At 44.2% G+C, this 17,258-nt stretch overlaps 2 protein-coding genes across 2 annotated transcripts; both read left to right on the forward strand.

Annotated features, from left to right (window-relative positions):
* Positions 1-2,711: 2,711 nt before the first annotated feature.
* PCOAH_00014810 (Ankyrin-repeat protein) lies at positions 2,712-8,003 on the forward strand (the record flags this gene model as incomplete). The annotated part of the gene is made up of 1 exon (XM_020058290.1): positions 2,712-8,003. The coding sequence occupies one exon, from the start codon at positions 2,712-2,714 to the stop codon at positions 8,001-8,003; it is 5,292 nt and encodes a 1,763-aa protein (XP_019913839.1).
* A 1,895-nt stretch (positions 8,004-9,898) lies between these two features.
* On the forward strand, positions 9,899-16,177 carry PCOAH_00014820 (Uncharacterized protein; the record flags this gene model as incomplete). Its single annotated transcript, XM_020058291.1, has 5 exons — positions 9,899-15,215; positions 15,388-15,446; positions 15,572-15,667; positions 15,805-15,929; positions 16,120-16,177. The coding sequence occupies 5 exons, from the start codon at positions 9,899-9,901 to the stop codon at positions 16,175-16,177; spliced, it is 5,655 nt and encodes a 1,884-aa protein (XP_019913808.1).
* Positions 16,178-17,258: the final 1,081 nt, after the last annotated feature.

The following is a 17,258-nucleotide window of genomic DNA, read 5'->3' on the forward strand; positions in this document are numbered from 1 at the left end:
TGAAGGGACGATACAAGGCGCGAGTGTATTAATTCGTGTATACGTATGCAATTTGTACAACTACGTAAAATATTCAAAACATAATAGTTAAAGGAGCGCTTCCCCCTCCAGTACAATCGCATTGCTACTGTTTTGCGAACCTTTGCGCAAAATTGCCCAAACATTTTTCTGAAATTTAGCCGTCTACATTTTTTCCGCTGAAAGATACTTTTGAACTGAACTCTGTTACAGAGCGTAAGCTGTTTAGCTATCCTGTTTGCACTGCGCGGCAAGAATGCTCAGAATTTTATTTTTCATTCACTCGTTCCGTGTACATACATTGGTACAAATACGGTACATGTTTAGATACGTGTGCACACAGTGTGTGTATGTCCGTTTATCCTACCCCATGTAATTCACTAAGCCTACTGAAAAGGCAATGCCGCATTTAAAGGGCGCCTTTTATTCGACGTGGTAAATTTAGCAGGAACGTTTGAAAAGCATCCTACATGGCATTGAGGCGCGCACTTGCTAATTCGTTTTTTTTTTTTTTTTTTAGCAAAACGTTCTGCTCTTAAGTTGGTTACGCTTTGCACTGTACAACGGGGTTGCTGCTCAACCAAAGGGATGGCATTGCACTGCTGCTAGCGGGAAGCATTCTTTCACTTGATTACACACACAAATTTGACTTTCTAGCGAAATAAATCGTTTTTTTTTGCACAGAGGCCTATTATACGTCGTGCACGTATCAAATTGGCACGAATGTTCATATATTTTTTTGCCGCATTTTGGTACCCCCTAAACAGTGTAAAATAGCAGTTGAAAGAGGAGCACGATGCAATGGAAACCTACACCGTGTTTCGTATGTTTCCCCATTTTATTATTTTTTTCTTTAAACGCCCCGCATGTATATTTTGCAGCAACTAGTCAAAAAAAAAATTTACATACAGTTGGCTATTCGGCTTGTTAACAATCTTTCAGAGGAAATACACACTTAAGATGGCATAACGTTGGAAGGGGAAAAAAAAAAACATTTCCCGCGATAAAAAAAGGGGCAAATGCAAAATGTATACAATTGTTTTCTCAGCTGAAGCAGCATTATTCTTAATTTTAACCAGATTGGTGAGGGTGTGGTGGAATCCCCCCCAAAAAAAAAGAAAAAAAAATGTTCTATATAACGCCAAGTGTATATATATACATACACTTAATGGGAGAACATATTGCGCGAATGATCACACGAATGTGCACATTGTGTACATGTTTGCAAAGAATATCTGTGAATACAATAATGTAACGAAAAAAAAAGGGTGTTCTTGCGCAAATGCAATGTTCACCGTTTACATGTTTTCCTATAAATGTAGTTATTACAAGTTTTTTTTCTTTTTTTACTTACCTTTTGATGAGTTAAAAACAGACTGTACTGTAGCGAGAAGGGGAAATATATTTTTTACCGCACATGCAATTGAAAAATAAAAAAATAAATAGGTGAACCCCGAACATAAGCCGCTATTTAACACTGCATGAAGTTTGCTAATACGCATAATATGGCATGTGAGGGAAGGAAAAATAATCACACTTAAGTGGGTAAAATGCAAAGGAAGAAGGGGAAAAAATAAAATACATCTTAGTAGGTAATTTGCTATTTTATCAAACTGGGGTTACACAGCCGCGTGTATGCTAAAAAAAAAAAAACTGTTACAGGGTTTCAGCATCTCCTTGTGCAAAGGTATATAAAAAGAAGAGAGGGACTGACCATTACTCGATCCTCATACGTATTCTGCCTTCACACGCGAGGGGTACTACGCACATATGTACAAATGTACATGTGAAAGTAATTTTCCCAACGAAAGGTACAATTGCATTTCTTACCCCTTCTTTTTCCCCCGTTGCAACTTAGCAATGTGCATTTGAATTAGAAAAAAAAAATAAAAAAAAATATGAACCGTTCAGGTAATTTCATAACTAAAAAGCTAATTATGCATCGTATTGTGTTTTTTTTTTTTTTTTTTTTTCTGAAACCCTTTTCTTCTTGCATTCTGTTTACACCCTTACTGTTTTCCCCCTTTGTTAATGTTTTTTTTTCAAGATGTTTTTAAAAGGTTGACCATTCGCGTTTTTCTTGTGTTGTATGTATGCGGAAAATCCTGATGCGAGTGCATACACGTGTGAAACTGTGTTCGCGAATGTGCACACATGTGAACGAAATTAATTCTCCCCACCCAGGGCATGTGTGCATGGATTTATGTATTCCTTTGGGAATACGTGTGTGTACATATGTACTTACATTTGTGTGTACACCCTTACGCACGCATTCTGTCCTGCACCCTTTCGTCAATAATTAATTACGGAGGGAAAAGAACCCCTCCCCCTACGTGAAACAAATTCATAAGGCAGATACCTTTTTTGTTTTTTTTTTTTTTTTTTGCGAAAGAAGTGCCAACTTTTTGCCCTGCACACAACAGGGAAAGGACAATCCGAAAGACGCTCAACTGAAATAAAAAAAAATTGTTAACGCACGTATGTACGTACATGTGTACGTGATGTGTTGTGCGCAAAAGATTTTGCAAGTGCTTGTGAACTACCTCTTATGAGGAGAAGAAATAACGTCTAATTTGCACGTAGTGTAAACGTGGCAAAGGGAACAAGCTGGACCACCATACATGAAGCATCTACCGTACCACTTCACCGTGAGCATATTCAAACGTTTGCTATGTTTCCCGCCGGAAAAAAGAATGGAAATCTCAAATGAAGCGCAAAAATGTATCGGGGTGATGCAGGCGGGAAAGGGAAGTAATGCAGAGCAGGGCTGCAAAGATTCATCGTGTGGAAAAGGAAACAGTGACAGTAATGAGGTCGGAAGCAAGTCGGGAGAGGGGGACGCAAATAACGCCGGAAATTGCAATAACAGCGAAACACTTAAGACAAGCGAAGGGGCAGAAGGCCAAAAGGAAAGCAACATGAACCCAAACGAAAACGATATGAACAAAACCGTTAAGGGGAAAAAAAGGAAAAATTCGAAGAAAAAGTGTTATAATAAAAATAAGAAAGAGACGGATTTATGCTCCTCAGAAAAAACGCCCATCCAGGAGAACGGCTTGCCTAACAACAGCAGCAACCTTGGGGAGGAAAAAGCAAAAGGTGAGGAAGGTACAAAAAAGAGTGAAGTAAATAATGCCCCAAATGTTGAATCGGCTAAAAAGGGAGACGAAAAACAAATGGGCAATGGGAACAGCATAAAGGGGTATAAAAATGGACAGGAAGCCGAAACGAGTAATGTTAAGGCGGATGAGGCGGGACCGGACAAATCCCCAGACGGGGAAACAAAGACAAAGAAAAAAAGAAAAAAAGCCAAAAGGAAAAAGAAAAAGGGTAAAGTTGCGGGAGAAGATAAAAGCGATTTCAAAGGCGATGACAAAGGCCATGGCGAAGCAGGTGACGAAGAGATTAGCGGCTTGACAAAAATTAAAGACACGCTCACAAATGATCACAGCAATGAAAATGCCAGTACCACCACGGCAATCAGCACCAACACGGATTGCAACACAAGGAGGAAGAGCGTTGTCAAAAGCACCATCGATTCTGCCAACCTTTACAACAATGACCTCACGACCGATCCAGTGGAAAACCAGAAACAGAGCAAAAAGAAGAAGAAGAAAAAAAAAAAATCATCAAAAGGGAATCAAACTGTGCAAAATGGTAAGACACAAAATGGGGAGGAAAATCTCTCTAAAAAGACAAGCGGGAATCATCACGCCGTGTACAAAATACCTAGCAAAAGTATGACCAAAGATCAACTTAACAATCTGGCAAATATTATTTATAAAAATAGCATTGGTTATGGTCTCCCCCAGAAGAGTGTAGCTAGTAACTTCAGTCCTAATCCATGTGAAGCTTCGTGTAGTAATAATCCCCTCAATTTTATGAACATGCAGACTAAAAGGAACATGCTGCAATTGGCAAAAAACGCAAATTGTAAATATGGCTTCAGTGTGGACAATCAGGTATACTCAAATTGCATGTACGGGCCGGTCCCCTTCCGCAACGCAAATGAGTGCTACGATTTTTCGTATGAGGACGGGGTTCCCGGTGGCATGGGGAATTTTTTCTACGGAAGCAACATGTCAGGGAATGCCCTAATGGAGAGGGCCCTCTCGTTGCAGGGCATGTACAACGTGGGAAGTGCGAATGCTTTGGGCGATGTTGGCAATGCTGGTGGCTTTGGCAGCTTCAGCGGAACCACCTTCCGAAGACAACGAAAACTTCCACCGCGCGGAAATGACAGCTTCGCTCGAAGCGCGAATTACGAATTGGGCAAGAAGAAAGTGGATCTGCAAAATGGCCACACGATGAGGTTCAATTCGGCTGCCCCCAGTGCGAAATATTTGCACTTTGAACAGAATCAAGAGGATCTAACTTTCAGCAAACGAGATAGTAACAAAAAGGGGTACTACCACAACGGGGGTAGAAGTATGCCCAGGGGTGGACAGATCCTCCATGGAGGCGTCAGCAGCACGGTGACTGTAGCGAAAATGGCCAACATGGGCAGCGCAATGAAGGAGGAAAACTTTTCCAGCGCGTCTAACTTTGCCTACTTTACCAATGGGGCGAACCCAAACATGAGAGGGAAGTACCCCCAACAAGGGAACATCCAACTGGGCAAAAGCCCTGTGGTTCCAGGCATGCGGAATGATGGTACCTACGCGCCTATGCAAAGGGGGACGTGTGACGCATATTACCCCAACACAAATGCTGAGATGGTGCAGAGGAGGCAGTTCACTAAAGGGATTAGTGCCCCATTTCGGCCCTTTAAAATGCAAAACAATGTTGCTAACAGTGGGGGGTTCCCACCAAATGCGGGAGAAAGGGAAAACTACATCGGTGAGAAGAATGCACAGGGAGGAATAGCAGCTAAAGAGAGGGAGAAGACACCCAAACTAACTGACCCAACAACTTGCGAAAAAGGAAAAGCAGCCAACTTGGAAGTCAATAAAGAGATCCACAAATTCATAGACTATTGTGTGAAAAATTATGGAGACAAATACATTGCAAATGTTTTGCATGAATTTTCTCCAAACGGAATTGGTGAGAAGTACGATGAATTGACGAACATTTTTAAAATAAATATAAGTGAGGAAAACTTGAACGCTTTGCAGATGCTGGAGAGGGACGGGGGTGGTGAGTTGCCTGCGTTTTTGAAGGGCCACACGGAGGTGGGGGGGGAAGCAGAAGTGGACCCGCCTAAAGAGGAATCGCTTAAAGGGGAGTTACCTAAAGAGGAATCGCACAAAGATGAACAGCTGAAAGATGAACAGCTGAAAGATGAACAGCTGAAAGATGAACAGCTGAAAGATGAACAGCTGAAAGATGAACAGCTGAAAGATGAACAGCTGAAAGATGAACAGCTGAAAGATGAACAGCTGAAAGATGAACAGCTGAAAGATGAACAGCTGAAAGATGAACCGCTGAAAGATGAACAGCTGAAAGATGAACCTCTGAAAGATGAACCGCTGAAAGATGAACCGCTGAAAGATGAACCTCTGAAAGAGGAGCCACCTAAGGAGGAACCGCTCAAGGAGGACGCCCCCCCAGGCGACGCGCCGGACGCAGGGAACGTGTTCCAGGGGGACCCATCCCTGAACGTGACGATCCCCCCGGGACTGAGCCTCCCAGACATAAACCGAGCCCTGTTGCACGGCGCGTACTTAGACAACATCTCAGTGGTGAAAAAGTGCCTCGAGAAAAACGCAGACATAAACTACTTTGACAAAATTGGAAGGAGAGCTTTACATTATGCATGTGCAGGTGGATACTACGAAATATGCAAGCTCCTGATAGAGAGTGGAGCCAAAGTGAACGTGTCGGATTACAAACACTGGACTCCCCTACACATAGCCGTTACGAAGATGCACAAAGAAATAACAGAACTTCTACTGAAGAACGATGCCAACATACACGCGATGTTACCCCATTCCTTGTCACCAAACAGGGGAAAAACTACAGCCAGCATGTGCATTCATTTTGCAGCCATTAAAGGGAGCAAAGAAATAACAAAGTTGTTGCTACATTATGGGGCCAAAATTAATGACACGGATTTGTCCAATAGGACAGCTCTACACTATGCTGCCTATCGAAATAATTCAGATTATTTGAAGTTTTTAATTTATGAGGAGAAGGCCAAGATTAACATCTTTGATGTGCATAATAGGCTGCCTATCCACTCGGCCTGCTTGGGCGGCGTCTTAAAGAACGTCCAGTTGTTGGCAGAGAATAAAAGCTTCCTGCAGAAGAGGGACATTTATAATATGAGTCCAATGGATATTGCCACTATTAAGAAGTTTAAGAATATAAGGAAGTTTCTGGCCAAGTACATTAATGAGAATTATTCCCCGAGCGATGCGGAGGGGGCAGAGCAGGAGAAGAAGAATATCACCCACGTGGAAACGAAGAACACCCACGTGGAAACGAAGAACGCCCACGTGGAAGCGAAGAAGGCCCACGTGGAAGTGAAGAACGAGGGGGAAAATCCGAAAAATACGGGCGACCTACCCCCGCCTGAAGACGAAGGCGACGAACAGAAAATGGACCCCAAAGAATTCTACAACGACAATAAGATGATTAAAGACATTTTAACGACAACCATCAGTACCATCCTGAAGGAAAGAAATCGAGACCAAATCAAAAGAGTAGTGGACTCCTTAGGCGTTTATATATCCTTGAGCCTTCTAGAGAAAACCATTTTGATACAGAACTATGGTGGCATAGACATGGTTAGTAAAGAGGGTAAGAGAACCAACGGGGGGGTCTTTTTTTACCTCATAAAGTACATGTACAAAAATGATATCATTTCAAAGTTTAAGTATGACTACATTGTGGAGGAGGAGAAGGAGAAGAAAAAGACCTACAGGAAGTTAAAAAAAAAGCTGCTGCAGGAGGAGGAGAATGCCAAGGGTGGCAATGTGAAGGATAGCAATGTGAAAGACATCGACGGGGGGCTCAGCGGGGAAGCTCCCCCCGAGGGGAAGAATAAGAAGAAAAAGAACGATAAAATTATGGGTCAATCCAAGGGCATTCGCAATGGCAGTGTAGTCGTCAATAGTTCGAAAGGGGCTATCATGGAGAATGTGCAAAATGGTATTACGCCGGTGGTCAGTGCTAACCGTAATAAGGCGTTAACAGGTTCCAAGACGCCGAAAACTACATATGGTAAGAACGCCCTGAGTACCCATAACGCGGAAGTGAAGCATACCGGTGGTGAGCAAGTGGTCTCATTGTCCCCAATGGTAGCAGTTGGCACAGTCCACAAATACAATTTTAACTCATTAGCTGCGAAAAACGCGAGGAATAACACACATTTTGGTAATCTCCAGAGTGACCACCCGAGCAACGCTGAAGAGGGAAAAAATAAAAAAAAAACGAAAAAAAAAAAAAATAATAATAATATTAACAATGATAATAATACTAATAATAGGGCTCAAGTTGTTGGGATGGACACCCAAGCGGGTACCCCCAACAACTGTGTGACAAAAGCGAATGTGGGCTCGTCCTTCATAAATTTAGTGCAAAATTCGTACAGCAGCATGCATAACATGGTCGAGACGCAGGGGAACGTTGATTGGGTGTATGGCGGCGGTTGCAACGGTTTCGACAGTTTCGACAATTTCGGAAGCTTCGGCCACTGGAACAGTGTTATGAGCCTGAACTGCCGCCCCCCGCGCAGGAACCAAGTCAACATGAACTTCCGTAACGGCAACAACCAGGTCAGCATGAACAGCCGCAACGGCAATCAGTATAGCAATGGCAAGTCAATTCGGAGCTACCAGAATGAGTTCCCAATCCCGTATGTGAACGGGGTGCAAAAGAGTGTCTATGACTACACGCGCTGTACGGAGAACCCCGGGGGATACCGACATAACCAAAACGTGTACATGGTGAACAACTTGTACAACCCGCAAGCGAATGGGAAACAGAAAATGCTTTCAAGCAACTTGAGCGATGGACGCTTTCGGGGCTACCCCAAGATGTAGACCCCGCCACGCACACGTGCAAACGTGTGAATGCGCCTTCCGTTTGGGCATGTTTTAGTGAATTCGTGAAGTGTGCCTTTATAACTGCAAATAGAACTGCAAACGCAACTCCAATTTTGATTTTTTTGATTTTTTTTTTCGCCCCACTTTTTTAAGACAAACACGTAAAACGTGCATAGCAGGAGTGCTACATTTTTTACCACTTCAGCTCCCTTTTTTTTTTAAGGGGGAAAAACGCTTCGGCGCATATTAAAATGAATATGTACGTCAAACTGGGGCGTTGTAGACCACAGTGGGGATGGAAAGCTTCCTTGAAGAGGTTTTGGCCCTTCCGTTTGAGGGGTTGGCCATTTTGTTGTAAAAGGAAAATGCCAAAAAAGGCGCGCATAAGAGGTGGGTAGATAAATAAGAGAATATGCGAATGGTCGAACGATCGAATGAACATAGGCGGGCCAGACAGGCACGTTCGGGGCCCCTCACCTGCGCATGCATGCAGCGTTGAATACACCTTTCTTCCCGCAAAAAATAGTGTCCCTCTTTTTCAAGAACAAAATCGCCTGAACCGTTCATAAAGAAAAGGTGTTTTTTTTTTTTTTTTTTTTTTTTTTTATGAACAGTCATACGTTTTGTAAAACGTGCCAAGTTAAAAAAGGCTAGCTGGAAATGTGTGAACGGGGGGGAATGTGAACTCTGCCTTTTTCTTCTTAACGATTAAGAGTGCGTAAATCTGGGAATACACAAAAAAGGGGTTTAAAAATTGTATCTCCCATTCCGCACTTCGCCAACCACCCAAAAAGGAGTAGCCGGTTGGACGAAGAAAGAAATTGCCAACTGCGTAATGACAGCTGAATGCAATTTTTTTTTTTTTTTTTTTTTTTGTCAAACTTGCCTATTCTTATCGGCCTACTTTTCTGAGAAAATTTAAAAAAGAAAAGGGAGGCACATTAAGGGGCTACCACTCGAAGGGGTTGAAGCCGCACAACCGGCACTGCGACCATTTAGCTGTGCAGCGCGTAAAAGTTAACCACCAGGCAGTTGTTACCCTTTTGAAAATAGTCTATGTCTACATACTCTGTGCGCTGTGCTGAATTGGTGTGTTTGCATTTCCGCGCCTGCGTTGTGTGAAAGCGTGCGTCCTTCGAATGCGCGAGTAAATTGGAAAATTAAAAAAATAAAATAAAACGAACAAACGAACAAATGAACAGGCGAACAAACAAACAAACAAACAAGCAGATTAAACAGAATGAGGGGAAACATTTGAAGAAAATACGCAGCGGGGAAGCAGTTTATTCACGTTGCATTTCTCCACTTTTATTTTTCCCCCTCCCTCATTTTTTGCGCAGCAACGCGTTCGCACTGAAAAGTAAATTACCCAACGCATGCGAAGGTTGCATGTGTGTGTGGTGGTATGCACAAACGAATACGCGTTTCCATTTGCTAACACGTTCATTTTGTGCATCCCTGTTTGCGAAATAAAGTTTGCCAATTTTCCGTTTTGCTTGCCCCAACTGACACGTGCGTGCCGGGGTATTTATTCTCCCCATTGGTGAACAAGTGAAGAAGGTGGGGGTGTTTACATTTTCTGCTACACTTGCAACATTTTTTTTTTAACTTGGTTTGCCGCTTTCACCATTTTGCGATTTTTACGCGCCATTTTGACGTGTTCCGTGTTTGCACTTTTGCCGCTTTTACAATTTTTACATTTTTACACTTTGATCCGTCCACTTGTGTATGTTCCGAGGCGCCGTTATATTATCCGGGGCAAGTTAGGAAGAAAAAGGAGCAGCATAAAGGGGGAGCGATAAAGAGGGAATAGGAAGAGGAACGCTCCCTCCACACGCATACACATGAGCATGCCCCACCGCCGTGTAACTGTGTACGTTGCCGAGCGAAACATGAGTGACCACCAGAATGTGTCCACACAGGAAGAAGACCAGCTCTGTTACATAGACAGATACGACGTAAACGAGCTAATCGGAGGCATAGAGCAAAATGACAGAGAAGTTCCATGGAACGAAAGTAACAGCGTATGCGAGTATGAAATACCATTCCTCCTCTTCAACAGGGAAAGCAATAGGGAAGACTCGGAAAGAAACTCTTCAATCAGTTACCTGGACGACGGAGCGTCAACTATCATTTCGAAGCAAGATGAGGACAACGGAACGGAAGAAGATTCATTAGAAAAAACAAGAAAAAAACAAACAAGCAAAACGAGAGGAAAAGGGTATGTAAATAACGAAAAAAAAACAAAGGAAAAAATTAACATTATTTTTATACCCAGTGATGGAAGCGGACTTAACAACTTTGAAGAAATTCTCTCCATGAAAAATGTGAACAGTGAAAATGTAGAAAAAAAATTAAACGAAAAATTTTACCAAATATGCTGCAACAGTGTTGCAGATATAAACACACACAATTTGAGTAAAGTAAGGAAAGGAAGTGACAGACAAAGAAGGGGGACCCTCCATGTAGAACACATCGATTATGGGGACATTTTTCTCTCCATAAGAGATTCTGTGACGAGGAGGGAAAGGAGAAGCAACAGTAACCTTCTGCGGGATGACTCACGTAGGCAACTTGGCGGAAGGAAGGAGCAGCTCAGGAGGTACACTAATATGGAGGAACATCAACAGGCATTACTCGGAAAGAGAAAGGTTAAGAACGCATACAATTATCGCTGCAACGGTGGGAACTTCTTCAAATCGTACAGAAAAAAAGACACCTTTTATTATCACCCCATCGGAGATCGTGTTATAGAAAAGGGAGCTAGCCATTCTCGTAGGAGAAAAGTTGCGGCTCCATATATCCACCACGTAGCAGTTAATAAGAGGAGGAGTTACGTCCCCCCTGAGGACGGTCGGCATATGATTCGATATGATGAAGTTTCTCTGGAGGATAGGAAGGTCCTATCAAACCTTTACATAAACACGAATGGGAAAAAACAAAATGTTATGTACTCTTCGGGTGAGCATGAAGAAAAGAAGAGTCCAACTTTCTCAGGAGAGAAGATCACACAGAACAAAGTCCTCACTCCTTCGGGGAGGAGCCCACTTCGTGCAGATGCAATGTCCCCAGAGGGGGAAATAAGTAGAAACCTACCCCCTGCGGAAGAGGAAGTATATCCCTGTGAGGAGCATATTGGGGTGGAAGAGCAGTATTACCTATCGAGGAGGGACGATGAAGTGGTACAACATGAAGGAAGCGCCACTGCCACAGTTGTAGAGATTACCCAAAGGGACAAACATCCAGGGGAGGGAGGAACAAATGAATTTGCATTAAATGTTGTTTCTGACTCTATGGGTTTTCCCCCGGAGGGGGCATGCAGCGAGGACGCAGGTGAGGAGGAGAAAAACGAGGGTTTTGCATGTTGGGGGGATAGTCAACCAGGTGAGGAGGCAGCATCGGGAAATGCACCAGCGGGGAATGGCACAGACATGGAAGAAGAGGAGGATGAAAGAACAGCCCCCCCTATGCGTGATCACAAAATGGAAGCAAAAGAAAACACTGCAGCCAATGATGGGAACGCCAATGAGTTGTGCCATTGGGGAGGAGAAGTGGAAGGTGCATGTAGTGAATCGTTAGTCAGTTTGGGGAGCCTGAGGAAACCGGGAGAGGATGGAGGAACCCCCTTTTTATCCAGTAGGGAAGAGAAAGAATATTTCGACCTGCTGGTGAGAAGGTATGAAAAGACGAAAGTGGCTCTAGACGGAAGTGAGGTTTTATCCATAAGTGTTAGCGATGCGCCAGGGGGGGAGGCGTCCGTCGGTTCGGTTGCAAGTGTGGAGGAAAAAATGGGGGAATTGGAATCGAACAGGTTGAAAGTGGTGGACGTGGAATCGAACAGGTTGGAAGTGGGGGACGTGGAATCGAACAGGTTGGAAGTGGGGGACGTGGAATCAAACAGGTTGGAAGTGGGGGATATGCAAGTGGTGGAAGAGGAGGAGAAGGTAAATGAGAACCTTGTGGGGGAGCCCAAGACGGAAGATCGAGAGAGTCAAAAGGGCGGGGAAGAAGCAGATGGAGACAACCCAAATGAAACAGAAGCAGAAGGGGGGGAAGCACCAACAGGGGAAGAACCCCCAACAGGGGAAGAACCCCCAACAGGGGAAGAACCCCCAACAGGGGAGGAACCCCCAATGGATGAGACACCCGCTGATGACACGCCCCAAATAGGGAGGTACGAGGAGCTGCTCGAGAATGATATGTGCGATTTGTACAACCTGAAGATGCACGATTTAAAGACGCTACAAAAATGCGATTTTGGTCTCTCGAAAAATTTACTAATAAAGGATATTTTTGTGTACCATAGTAACATATTGGGGGAAGACAATGATCCATTGGACGCAGTCGACATGGAGGATGCACAGGGGAGAAATGATGAACCCATTGAAGGAGACGATGGAGAAATCAAAAGCTTCTTAGCCAAACTGAAGGCAGATGTGACTAGCCAAATAAGTTTGAACAAGGAAGACAATGAGCAGGCCTTCGATTTGTTGGATTCTGTGCATGCGAATGGTTATTACGACGATTGCTATGGGGGAGAGGATTTCCCCGTGGGATCGAAACTGAATCTGTCCGATTTGGATGACGACGTTGGTGGTGGCACAGTGGACGGTGCGGTGGAGGTTCCCCCCGGAGGAGGGTCCCTGTTCGGTACTCCAAGGAAACTGGAGGGAGAGAGGAAGGACACCGAATGTCAAACCGAATTTCCCCTGGATTTTTCAAGGAATACGAATAGAACCCCAAGAAAAAAAAGCGTAGAGGTAATTTTAGTGAAGAAAAGACTAAAGAGGATGAAAGAGAAGGATGATGAGGAGGCAGAAGAAGGACAAAATAAATGGGGAATGAGTCAGACGGATCCAAAAGATAGATCTAGGAGGTATCCAAAAAGGAACAGAATCAAGACGTTGCGTTATTGGATTGGTGAAAGGGAACTTACCAAGAGGAACCCCCACACAGGGGAAATTGATGTTGTCGGATTTAGCGAATGTACTAACTTGGGAGATTTATCTCCACATATTATTGGTCCAATAAAATATAAGGCTTTGAATCTGAGGGATATGTATCCTTTGAGTGCAGATGATGAAGAAGGTGGACGTCGTCGTGGGAGTGATTCTATGGATGACGCTTCGGGTGACGGACTTGCTGGTTTCCACACGGACGGTCAAGCGGATGGACGAGTGAAGATACATGCAAGTGATCATCTGGGGGTAGGTAGAAACAGGAAGAGACGAAGGAGCGAGCAGAAAGAGACACTTAAGGGAGATGAGGTTGGAGAGGGGGACAGGGAGGAGGATAAGCAGGACGAGGAGTACTCCGATCGAGTGGCCACGCAACTACCCAGCAGAAGTGACAACATTTCCAAGAAAAGGAGGAAAAGGAAATTCATCAATATTGTTAATTACATTAAAAAGAGAAAAAAGAAAAAGTTGGTGAAGAGTGTTGACAAGGCGGAGGGAGAGGAAGCGTTGTTCAGCAAGGAGGACAGGGAACAAATGGGAAATGATGTTGTGGAGGGTGATGCGGTAGACGGCGGGGACGTTCCTGCGGGGTTTGAAAACATGGAAGGAAAACACAACCCGGAGGGGAATGAGGAGAATCTGTTTTACGATGAGGAGGCCGCCGATGTGGAAGTGGACTCAGGTGAGGCGTTGTTAAGTGAAGCATTACCAGAGAAAGAGGCACCTGTGGAAGAACCACCAGGTGAAGAACTGCCAATTGGAGAATTACCAATTGGAGAATTACCAATTGAAGAACTACCAAATGAAGAATTAACCATTGAAGAACTAACCATTGAAGAACCTCCAGAGGAGTTGCCAGCCGTCGAAGCGGTGAAGGAAGCGAACAGCGACGCCAGCAACGAAACGACCAAGGACTCTGCAAAAAACATCTCCGAGGAAAGGGAGAAAATGCAAAAAAAGAAAAAAGATAAGAAAAAGAAAAAAGATGAGAGGAAGAAAATAAAGGAAAGAAGAATCGATCAGATGTATAAAGAGTTGTCTCTGTTCAATTTGGACTTTCTGCCCTCCCGCGGGAAGGTGAAGAAGGACGTAACTAAGGGGAGGAAGGAGAAGAAGCAGAAGAAGCAGCAGGGGGAGGTTACGGAGTTAACGCAGGAGGAAACACAGAAGGGGCAGATATCGGCAGAGACGCAGGATGACGCACAAGGTGGCCAAGATAAGGACGATGCTCAGACCAGCGAAAACACTGCCTACTATTCGGAACTAAATGGACAGAAAGTGGCTACCATTTTGAGGACAGACGAAGTTGGTAATACGAACTGTGAGGAGGCCGATAGGAAGGTTGAATCGAAGGAGGAGATTAGTAGTGGTACAGCTGAACAGATCGAAAAGGAGTTACCTCCAAGTGGTGGTCTGCTTGTGGAGGAGAGTCCGGCTGACAGTGAGGGGAAGACCCTTTTTGGTGAGCAGCATGAGTACCATGAACAGAACAAGGATAACGCGCACGATGTGAGGATAGAGGTGGACGTGGATGACCAGGCCAACATGAGTGAGAGCGAGGAAAAGACAGACACAATGATTTCTGCTAAGGTTGATGAAGTGGAGGAATATGCCAAGCGGTTTATTCAGTTGTCTGAAAATGAGACGAAGGATGTGCCTGCTGCAGGGGAGGAGGGTCATAGCAGCCTGTGGGAAGCTGTCACCCAAGACGAATCGAAGGAACCCCCTATAGAGCAGGACGAAGAAGACGTACCTGTAACAATTGCACAAAATGAAGGAGAAAAATTAAATCATATAGAAGAGGAAGGAAATGATGAAGAGAGCAAATTTGAGAGAAATGAAAAGATAAGGAAGATAGTTCCCATGGAGGGGAAAACTGAAAAGGCAGATGTGCAGAAGGACGAATCACTAAATGAAGTGCCCTCTAGTAACCGTACAGATGTTCATGTGGACGGAGAGGAAAAGAATGGGGCAACACTACTGTGTGCCAAGTCCAGTAGGAATTATAAGACCGTTTTGAAGAAATCTTTCCGTGTAAAGGTTGTGAATTTCGATGTGGATAGAAGAAAGCATAGGAGGAGCAAAACTGGGGGGGTACTAAATCCGATGTCCATGAGGAGGAGAGGTATGAAGGCAGAAAATGTGGCCAACAGAATGGGTCAAGTGGTCGATAGATTATACGGAGCGACCTATAATTTGCACGAAGTGAATATCCCCGAGCTGCTCAGACTTAACAGCTGCATCATCACAGGTATTTACTACGCCGCGATGGACGCCATAATTGGGGGCGTCCTTTTTTTTTTTGTCACACGCAGAGAGTTGGATTTGTCGAAAGTGCACACTTGTCACTGTGTGGATGGATCCCGGCGGTGTATGAACATGCTCCTTTGCATATGTTTTTTTTTTTTTTTTTTTTTTTGCAGCAAGTCCACATTTCAAGGAGTTTTTTCCCCCGTGCGGAAGTCTGTCCCTCGTCCAGAAGGTAAGCGTTCCCATGAGTGGAACGAAAAAGTAAAAATAATCGCAACGGGGATTGCAGTTATTTAGTGGCAACAAGTAAGTGTTACTGATTGTTATGTTATGTTTGTTTTTCCCTTCCGCACCCAGAACCTGTTTAGCGACGTTCAGGCGAACCTCAGCCTGTACAGCGTCCGGATGACCCCCGGAGAAAAATACAGCTCAAGCAGCCTCCACCACAACTTGGTAAGCTCCCTTTTGGACGCATTTTCGTTTCCACCAGTTTGTCTTTTTGTTGCGTGCGCTTTGGCACTGTGCCTCCATCCATTAAATTTGCCTTTTCCTTTTGATGTCTTTTTTTTTTTTTTTTTTTTTTTTTGCAGGTGGGGTACGTCGACGTAGGGGAGAGAATTAAAATCGTCCTGGGCAGCCAGGAGAGGTGTTTCGAAAGGGGCGACTTTTTTTTCATTCCTCGGTTTCGCAGTTTCGTGGTGGACAACTGCAGCAGGTGAGTTGGAGCGGAGGGGCAGCATGATGAGTGGTATGATAGGCTGCTTCATTTCCGGCGTGGAGGTCCCTCCCGAGTATTACCGCAACTGTTGTTTTGCTGGACGCACGTTTTTTCCGCTACACGTTATATATATATATATATATATATATATATATATATATATATATATATATTTTTCCCCATGCAGAGAAGAATGCGTTGTGTATGTTTGCCCCGTAGGGGGATCCATCCCTACGACTGATTAGGGGGGAGCGATCTGGCGATGAACGTGCGCAGGAATAAAAGGGAAAAATCAAAAGTGATGAAATTACCGCTGCGTCTACCATCGGGTCTGTTTCACCGTTATCGCAACGCGGGGAATTAAAAAAAAAAAAAAAGTAAAAGGAAGAGAAAACAATGGTGACCCATGCAGGAGGAAAAAAGAAAAGTCAGTTGGACACCATTTTGTCGCGTCACCATTTTCTGAATGGAGAAAAATGCGCCCCACTTTTGTTGATTTTCCACCGATGCGAAGATTCGAAGACTTTTTTGCGTGCGGGGGTGTGACAGCGCCTATGTCGAAGGGGGTGTGCACGTGTATATTTAGGCGTACATTTGGCGCGCGTATCCGTTACGCACGCATAATTGCACTGCGCGCCGCCACCCCCCCCTCTCAGCAGCGAAGACGAAGTGATAAAAAAAAAAAACAAAAAAAAAACAGACGCGCTGGCCAGCGGTGCGTCTACATCGGTCAGACGCAGTGGCCAACGCGAATGTGTCATTTGTACTCCGCGCGTAAAAAGTTAAATGTACATAGGCGACCGCGTCCATAGTGGGAAACATTGAAGCGTGCCGGATGTGTACACTTAGTCTAATCACTTTTTTCTCCATTTTTTCCCATCTTTTTTTCCATATTTTTCTCCATTTTTTTTTTTTTTTTTTTTTTTTTTTTCCATTTTTCGGGTGTGCACATATTTTCCCCGTATTAGCATTTACAATATATAGATTGGAAAAAAAAAAAAAAAATTCACGGAACGATTTATTTCCCGCAATTTTGTGCTATAGCAATGTACATGGGTCTGCGTTTTCTTTGCAGCGTTTCATTGCGCCTACATATTCATATCAGCCTTTCTACACTTTTCCCCCGCCTTTTGGTAACGACGTGAAACCTTGCGCACGTTTTAGCTGCGTGCCCACCTGCTTACCAATTACGAAAATGTCATTTGTTTAGAGTTAGAACGGGACGCCCATTTTCTACATCCCGACAGGTGCAGCCACGGGTATACGCACCTTTGCATGTACGCCTATGTACATGTAGAGGCGCATACGTCCTGCATATGGGAGACG

Source organism: Plasmodium coatneyi, chromosome 6, assembly GCF_001680005.1.
Source record: "Plasmodium coatneyi strain Hackeri chromosome 6, complete sequence".
NCBI lineage: Eukaryota > Apicomplexa > Aconoidasida > Haemosporida > Plasmodiidae > Plasmodium > Plasmodium coatneyi.